The sequence below is a fragment of the Gambusia affinis genome, linkage group LG23 (assembly GCF_019740435.1).
Source record: "Gambusia affinis linkage group LG23, SWU_Gaff_1.0, whole genome shotgun sequence".
Taxonomy (NCBI): Eukaryota; Metazoa; Chordata; class Actinopteri; order Cyprinodontiformes; family Poeciliidae; genus Gambusia; species Gambusia affinis.
Window position 1 is genome coordinate 3,378,565 of NC_057890.1, and position 8,973 is coordinate 3,387,537.

The window sequence follows — 8,973 nt, forward strand, 5'->3', positions numbered from 1 at the left end:
GTGGGGGTTAATACTGAATATTAAAAGTAAAATTCTGCAGAAAAGCAGGAAAGCATGTCATGATCTCGCTCCCCTGCTGAACTGCAGACGGCTTGACAGGCATCATCTGCTAGAGCTACAGAGATCCGTTGTGTGTAGATGGAACCATGCTGAAGAGCATATGCCTCGGTGAGAGAGGCACATGCGGATTCGTGGAAACAAGGCCAGAGATGGCAGCCATAACATCACAGCAATTTATATGTATGTAGCAGAGTGTGAGAAGGAGGTTGGGCATGAAAATGTGTTCCTTTTGAGTCCAGGCTTACTGGAAGACAGGCGGTGTTTTCAGAAGTACTTATCGGGTTCACTCCGTTTCAAGAGAGAGAGAGAGAGAGAGAGAGAGAGAGAGAGAGAGAGAGAGCAAATAACAAGACATAGAGGAAAGGGGTTAAAAGACAATGAATTGAGGATGCTTGTGGTTGCAGTGATGCATCTTTTAACTCATTCCATCTCTCACCATTGGTATATTTCTACCATATATTACAGTTCTTTTGGGTTTTGTTTCTATTGGTTTCCTCTGAGTAAAACATGATCACAGAAGAATCATGTCAAAGCCAGTTGAGGACATGGAGAAGCCTAATCTGGGCTTCCGAGGCAGAACATCATAGTCTTCATCTTCTGGCGCTCCTTAAAAGAAATGCCAAAATAAATCAAATAACCTTGTTAGGAGGGAGTGGTAAGTATGTTAGCGTGCTCACTTTGATTTCTCCCAGTTCTAATCAAACTATCAAAGCTTTTCGGATGGTGAAAAAACTTGAGAGTATGGCGTTTTCAAATTGATTTTAAATTCTGTGGGAAAAAAAATATAGAAAGGTAATTATAGTTGAAGCAACGAACCAGAATCAGTGATTCTGATTAACCAGAATCACTGAAGAGTGACTGCACTATCAAATGTTAAAAACACCGTTAAGTGAGTCTAGGTTTGCTATGATCTACGATCTAAAAATTACACACAGTAGATGCATTGCACAAGTTGGAATTATGAAAATAAATCCACTTGATGGAAAGATACCAATTGCAGAAAAAAAAAACTCAGGTTTTGTTTTTAATAAAAAGTCCTTTTCACAAAACTACAAAGGAATCACTTTTTTGCATCACATGAGTGACATGATCAACAACCGGATGGAAAAGACAAAGACGGCAGGAAGTGGTAGGAGGATGATGGTGTGGCATGTACAAACGTATTCACATGTGACTTTAATTGAATTTCTTCTTTAATGAAAACGGCACAATTGTGAAATGAAGTTTTTTTGACATTAGCGATAATGCTTTTGTTACGACACTTTGCAAATATATCGCAATTAAAAACCACAAACGTTGGATTGCTCATTGACAATTTGCACTGTCAATATTTTTCGGTGATGCGTAAAGAAGTCATCACTGATTGGCCACTGAGCATCTTGTTTGGTCGAGCCACCAGAGGGAGCTTTAGCGATGCTATTTGGGTAATTCAAACACAACTTCTTAATATTTTTGAATATTTTCAGATGTTTTCTTATGCTTTCCGGCGTCTCGTGATAATCCTTCATAACTATACGCTAACCCTTAATCTTTTCTAATGATTTCAGTTCAATTCTGTCGGTTTATTACCGTTTTCAGAGCAGACTCACTGTCCAAACCAAAATCTTTGGCATATTGGAAAAAGAAAAAAAGAATCGACATTGATTATTGATTATTCAAGCAGATTGTTGTAGCAATACTGACGGATAAAGACACAGGTGTGACCTCAAACCTCATTTGTCCATTTTCTATCTGAGTAGAAATACTAGAAATTAACGCCCACCTTTTCACCTGTTACCAAATCCAGTCCTCTCTTCAGACTTAACCAGTAATAGTTCATACAGACGAAAAGTATTCAGGTGGAACAAAAAGAGTAAAGTAGAAAGATGCACATTTGTTCTTAATTTCTTTTTGTTTTTTTTCTCATGCATAATATTTGAGGAAACTAAGATTACAGTGAGCATCTCGAGTCCAGCTCATGGTCCCTCTGCAGAACATCGCATTTTAGTTCTGGTCGTTCACAGTGTTTGTTCAGAAATACTGACCCAAGAGACTTTCATTCGCATGACGGACTGCGGAGGAAAACATTATTTCAGCAGGGAATTTAAAAGAAAATAAATAACAAATATATATATATATATATTCCTGCATAAAAACAGCTGTTGCTGATTCTAATGAGGCTGAATTAAAATCCACAGAGCGACTCTTTACCAACGATTGCATAATCTCAAAAGTGCGTTGTGTCTCCGTGGGAATTCATTAGACGCGCGCAGCTCAAAATGAAGCTCGTTCATATCGTCACGTCAGTCAGAAGACATTTAAACCCTTCTATCCCCTCTTTTCTCTACCGCAACACTTCATTCTCTTACCTATGCGGCTGATTAGAAGCAGCTGGCAGATGCAAACATCGGTTCTCAGAGCTGTAGAGTCCATGGTGTCGATGAGCACAACGTAAAAAGCCGGGAGGGGGGAAAAAAAATGTTTTTCGTTTGTTTAAAAAAATAACAATTATCGGATGCGCTAAGAGGTCATCGTTGAGCCCGTCCTCTGTGTGTGGGACGGCTGGGACGGACTCGATACAGACTGGCTCAGCTCGGCTTGGTTCTGCTGGGTTGGTTTAAGGAGAGCGGGCTCGCGCGCCGCCTGGTTGGTTGGTTGGACGGTTGCGGACTCGCGCTCCTCACGTATATCGCATTAAGGAGACGGACAGCGCGCGCGCCGCCCACTGCCTTGAACGGAAATCAGTGAATCGCTCCTATAATGTGCGCGTCTGATCTTCCTGCAGGGACCCATTTATCTGCAGCGGCTGGGACTCACTGGCTGCCTGTCGCTCACACAGCCTGTCATAAATACCGTTGATATTATATCATACAGGTTGATCGATGCACTTCTTTTTTTTTTTTCTTTTCTTTTTTTTTTTTGCATTTTAACCCATGGAAATATGTTGACATTTCTGGATCATTATTTGCGAGAACATAAAAAGAACCCTAACAATGATGTATATAGATTAAAAATGAGTAAAGCGGCAGCATTAAAAATCTCAAAAATTGCATTTCTCTCCATTTATAATGAAAGGCTGTGACCTAAAAATGGCGCTTGAACTCTTTATATATATATATATATATATATATATATATATATATATATATATATATATATAGATATAACTATATATATATATATATATATATATATATATATATATATATATATATATACAGAGAGAGAGAGAGAGAGAGGAAATAAGCTTTCAGCAAATACTATTTAATAAATTCTTTGATTTTTTCCGAAGATAAGATAAATATTGATCACCTGGTTGACTACCAAAAGCCCTTCCTACTACCAAAAAAGTCTATTCTGCACTGTAGAAATATGTATAGATTAACTATAACAGCAGTAATAAAATGATAATGTTGAATAAAGCCAAACAGTACTCCAGTTGAGCATTAACAAATGAACAAACTTGGAATAAAATTCTGAAATGTAAATTGAACTTTCAGAATTTTTTCTGAAATGTGTATAATTTTGGTGATGGCACTCAACTAAATGTAATGTTTGTTTAGTTGTTGACTGTATGATGTTTTCTTCATAATGTTGTAAGTTAGTGTTTTTATGATGTAAAGGACTTTGAACTGCTTTACTGCTGAAATGTGCTATACAAATAAACTTGACTTGATTGATGGAAATTTCAGTTCCCCTTTATTTTAACTACATTAACATAAAACATGACACAAAAAGTGTGCAACCCTCTTCTTTTAGCATTTTTGTCATGCGTTTCTGCTCAGGTTCCAAAAGGATGGGGCTCATGTATCAATCAATCAGTCAAGTTTATTTGTATAGCACATTTCAGCAACAAGGCAGTCCAAAGTCCTTCACACTATAAAAACACAAAAATAAAAATAAAAATTGAAAAAAACCATAAAGTGACCAATTGAAAAACTAGTAACAAACATTACTGTTTGAGTGCCATGATCAAAATTGTCAATTCACATCAAATCTGTTGGACGGTGTTCCAACTCTAAATCGGTGGGTTTTCAACCTCGATTTAAAGGAACAGAAGCGCCTGCTAATAGTCTACTAGTGGAGGAAGAACCGGTTAAAGCCAGGCCTGTGGAGAAGGAGCTTTAGAGAACTAAGATTAGCTGAAGTTTTCTTCCAGGACAGCCATGAGTTGAGCTCCATCTGTCTTCACATCAACTCCAACAAGTTTTCACCGCCATGTGGAGGTGGAAGGTTCAGGGTTACATGTAGTGTCAGTCTTCAGTACGCCCAACGTTCTGCATGAAGGTGGAAAGGTCTCCCCTGACCAGAGCACGATCTTCCACAAGTTTGCTGCTTCTTCTGCTTGGCTTGTGGGAAATCGAAGAACATAAAAGTATGAAACTTTTTTGATCCATCTTTTGTTCAGAAAGTGCAGCATTGTAATTTCCCACAGAACCAAGCAAGATGGCATCAGTGCTCCAGGGTGTTTCTTCAGGCAAGTAGAAGAGCCATGGCGGAAGGGTAATACGACTTCAAAGATTCCTTCAAACTGTGAACCGTCTGAAAAACTGAAACAGTACCACATAATGATGCAGGAATGTGAGCCAAGAGGACCTGAATCAATGTGGGCTTTTTGTGATGAGAGTGAGATTTGGCAGCGGCTGGACTTCAGGATTCCCATGGAGTACACAGTTGTGGGTTGCCGGGTGTTTGAACGTGCATGTGTGTGTCTTGTGTGAGAGACAGAGAGAGAGAGAGAGAGAGGGAGGGAGCAGGGAGCGCGTTTCCACAAACAATCAACAGGTTTCACTGGTGCAACAGGGCCACGGCTGATGGGAGCTTGGAAGTGTGTGTGTGGGGGGTGTGTGGTTGTGTGTGTGTGAGAGAGTGTCGCACAATGACACAAGCCTCTCATTACTCTGTGTGCATCAATTAGCATACATTAAAAGAGATAATCCCCTTGAATTCACACAGGAGCCTCGTCTCATTTGTTGGACCAACATTTTTTTCCTGACGCTTGTTTGACAATATCCTCTCTGCTTATCTGCTTCCGGATGTAAGGCGGCGGCCCCTGAATGCACGTTCGTGGATCCTGAAAGGGAACGCGGCTTGTACAGCAACATGTTGATGGCAGCGATGGAGTGTGTACGGACATGAACCGATGAGAAAACTCTTTGAAAGCCTGCAACGCCTTGCTTGTCAAACGTAATGTTAGACAATAAAACTTTGTCTAACATGACAAAGTTATACAAGGTTTGTGGAATCTTATATGAGATACCAATTAAAGTGGTTTAGAATCCCAAAGAATGGCATCCATTGTCTGTTTCTCACTGCTGATACCTCAACTTCCCTTCCTTGTGTGCTCCCTGCAATCGGTGACTTGCTCACTCCTTCTCGATGTGCTTGGTTTTTGATCAACAGTGGCAAGCCTTTTTGACAATTTGGGCAAGACATAACAAACTTCAAGATGTATGAGAAGGTTTTTTGTTAAATGAAAGACCTGTTGAAAGCTTACGACGGTCAGAGTGGACGCTGAGTTGGGATGAAGGAACATATCATGCTGCCGTCTCCGAGCTGCTTTTACATCCCCTTGCGGCAAAAAGCTGTTTGTCTTTTTTTCTAAGCTCTCAGGCTGTTATAGATCATGGATCCTGTGTTGCGGCTGTCTGGTCTCTCTCTGATTGTGCAATCAAACCACAACTGGAACAAGGTCAATAACTCGATGGTTCTCATTTGAGCTACCTGCAGTGGGCTTTCGAACGAGTCGGGTCTGGATTGTCTGTATTTAGTGTCTAAGGTAGCTCTTACTTTTCAAGGTGGTCAAGAATATAGAAATAGTGTAAAATTCTCTTTGTGTCTGTGTGATCCCTATGCATACTTGAACATGTTGAACCCATGGTGAAAGGACAATACAGTGGTATTGACCTCCAGCGGTGCCAATCGGAGGTCAGTATCCTGGACACCACCGGGCTGACAAACACTGGTCGATGTGTGTGTGTGTTTACTGGTGAGCGTGGTGCTGTGGGCAGGTCAACACCTCTCCGTGCGCTCATTAGTCCAGAACATATGTGGCATTTGGATCAATACTGCAGCTAATTATTGCTTACAGTGTGTACACTTGAATGGTGGCGAACAGGGGCCAATATTTCAGAATTTTAAACGGGCAGTGTTATGTAAAATAGATGTTTGTTTGCTTTTTTTACTTTACATCATGTTATAATGTTATTTCCTCATCAAAAACATACCTGGAGTGTTGCTTTAACTCTTTCATGCATGTTTGAGAAATCCTTCAATCACCATGGCAACCATTCAGCTCTGGTGGATCCAGCTCCACCTTTGACCCACAGCTCCAAACTACTGGATCTGCAGTTTCCAGTCTTCTAAGCTTCTGCCTTACAATAAACAGCTCCCCACTCAACTCCTTCAGACTAGCCATCAGCAATTAGCAAACACCTGGTGGCATCTATTGAGCTCATTGTGGAAGTGCAACTCTGGTAAAAATGTTAAAGGGTTACTAGAGGAGCCATGTTGTGATGACTTCCTGAAGGTGGAGTGTCAGAAAGAGCAAGAGTTTCTTAAAGAGACATGGGCCCAATTTCAAGGTACTAAATCACAAAGTGAAACTTCTAGTAAGTCAAATTTGATACACAGTATTTTTATAAGAACCAAAGGCAACATAGTTACTCTACTGTGCTATAAAATGGCTCTATGTATCTGGAAAACACATTATACTACAAACAGAACTGAGGTTTGTTAAAGTTATTCCTGAAAAGTCTGCATTTCTAGCCATATTAGGACTTTACATGGACTTCCATTCACTTTATTAATTCCACTTGTACGTAACAAAAACACTTTTCTTAATCCCTACCATCCAAATTGGGGTCTGCCATATTAGGATTGGACTCATGATTAGGCCCCTAGAGCCTACCGGTTTTCAGTAGCTTAGTGAAAATACCAGAAAAGGTCCAAAAGATGCAACATAGATGAGCCCACATGCACACACACATAAATTCACATCCCTAATTGTGTGTTAGATCTGTAGTTTCAATGGTGGGTCTCCTTTGACTTCTCAAGATTATACTAATTACAAATCCAAAAGCTTTGGGCGAGGGAGCTGGTCCCTAAAAGTCCCTCAGTCATAGGGGCCCCTTTGAGGAATAAAAGCTGGAGCACAAACACCCTGACCTCACTAGGCAGCCACTAATGGCATGGCCCCCATCCTTCTTCCTGAGAACATTAGGTGGTTTTGTGTTTCAGAGATTATTCATCCTCTGGGTTTTAACCCCTGGTAAAGACGGGGCTGCTAAGCAGACCCCACCTTAAGCACAGCCAAGTCATCCAAGTTGGGGATTTGTCCTACAATCGAATCACATCCTCAGTCTCGAAGGATCTGCTTGTAACATCCTGATCTGTAGCATGACTTCTACGTTTTCATAAATACATCACACTCCATTACTATATCAACAGATTATGAATATGAAATTATATGGCATTTGCGTTGATGGAGGAAATGCATGGAAGGCGACTGCAGGCTGCAGTATTTGGATGAAAATGTTCAATGGTGGATCAACCATGATGTCTGTGTTAATCACTTTTCTTCAGCCAACAGTCTGTGTCTATGTAAAATGTCGAATGAAAGACTTAAAACAGCTAGTATTGTTGTGCAAGAATACAGTGCGACAGAGCAGAGAGTGACACAGAACTTGTGCAAGGACAGTTGGACAGTGGTGAGGTGTGCAGTGGGAGCAACGCAACATCCCACAGGAGGAGTAGGAGTATGTCACGGATGATTATTGACCTCTTTCTTCTTCTTTGCAACTTTGATTTCAGTTAAAAAGATTTCACTTAAAGGCAAGATAAAAAAGTCGTTTTGGCTTCAAAATATTAAGTCTTAAATTTCTGCGCACGGCAGAAATCTGTAGGGAGGTCAGCAGACAGAGAGAGGCATAAATAGAAAATGAGGTCTGCTCCTGAAGAAACCAGAGGAACTCTGTCAAATCTTTCAAACACACACAGACCCACATATACATGAGGCAAAACACACTCTTCTGAGAAGTGGGTGAGCGCTTCATCCCTGCTTTTGTGTGTGTGTGTGTGTGTGTGTGTGTGTGTGTGTGTGTGTGTGTGTGTGTGTGTGTGTGTGTGTGTGTGTGTGTGTGTGTGTGTGTGTGTGTGTTTTTATTCCCTTCTGATAGTGGAAGCCCACAGACAGAGATGGATTGCTGCTGGGCTCCATGGCAACCAGTGGGGCTATTCTCAATCACTGCAGCTGAAGGAGGGACCAAAGGAGTTAATCAGCAACGCACATTTTCACTCTGCCTTCACACACTGTCTTATTATGCAGACATGTGTGGTTATTAAAACTTTGCTCTGTCTTCACATTGTTACCACGTGAAAATGTGTTCCTCTTCTAGATTGATTCCTGTTGGTTAACTTTAACTCTCTTTCATATCTGGAGAAGACAAGTAGGAATTGTTTTTACTTCACAAAGAGTCTCTCTGTTTAAAAGCAAACCTTATAAAGTCTGTTTCTTACCTCAAATGTTGAATTTAATATTTTTTCCCCCAAAGCAAGAAAACGTGTGCCTCAACAACACCTAAGAATCTAACTATTCACCGGTTCATCACTCATTGTTACTTTTTTAAATATAAATTTAATTGTGGTTCCACTTCGCTCTCAACGAAGACAATTTAAATATAAATATATCCAAAAAAGGGGCAAAAAAAAAAACGTAATGCTTTTACAAAAGTGAGAAACAAGGCTGAATTAGCTGAAAACATTTTGGTGAGTATTACGGTAATAAAGTAGTCCATGAAATAGGACTATGTTGAAATTAACTGCTTCCATAAAAAATAGATAAATAAAATCCTTTTGTTTTTCCAAAGACAATTGAACAATTTTCATTTTCCGTGTTCAAGTTTGTTGTACAACAGCGACACCACCTGGCCCAAC

The 8,973-nt window shown here is 40.2% G+C and overlaps 1 protein-coding gene across 3 annotated transcripts in view; it reads right to left on the minus strand.

The window, feature by feature from the left end:
• The window catches only part of ptprz1b (protein tyrosine phosphatase receptor type Z1b), a 58,406-nt gene extending 55,700 nt beyond the window's left edge, over window positions 1-2,706 (minus strand). For all 3 annotated transcript variants that reach the window (XR_006369759.1, XM_044107912.1, XM_044107911.1), the window contains exon 1: window positions 2,409-2,706. Coding sequence is in view for 2 of the 3 variants with exons in the window: in XM_044107912.1 (XP_043963847.1) it covers window positions 2,409-2,472 (64 nt within the window). In the remaining variant the exon portion in view is untranslated. The remainder of the gene's footprint in view (window positions 1-2,408) is intronic.
• Window positions 2,707-8,973: the final 6,267 nt, after the last annotated feature.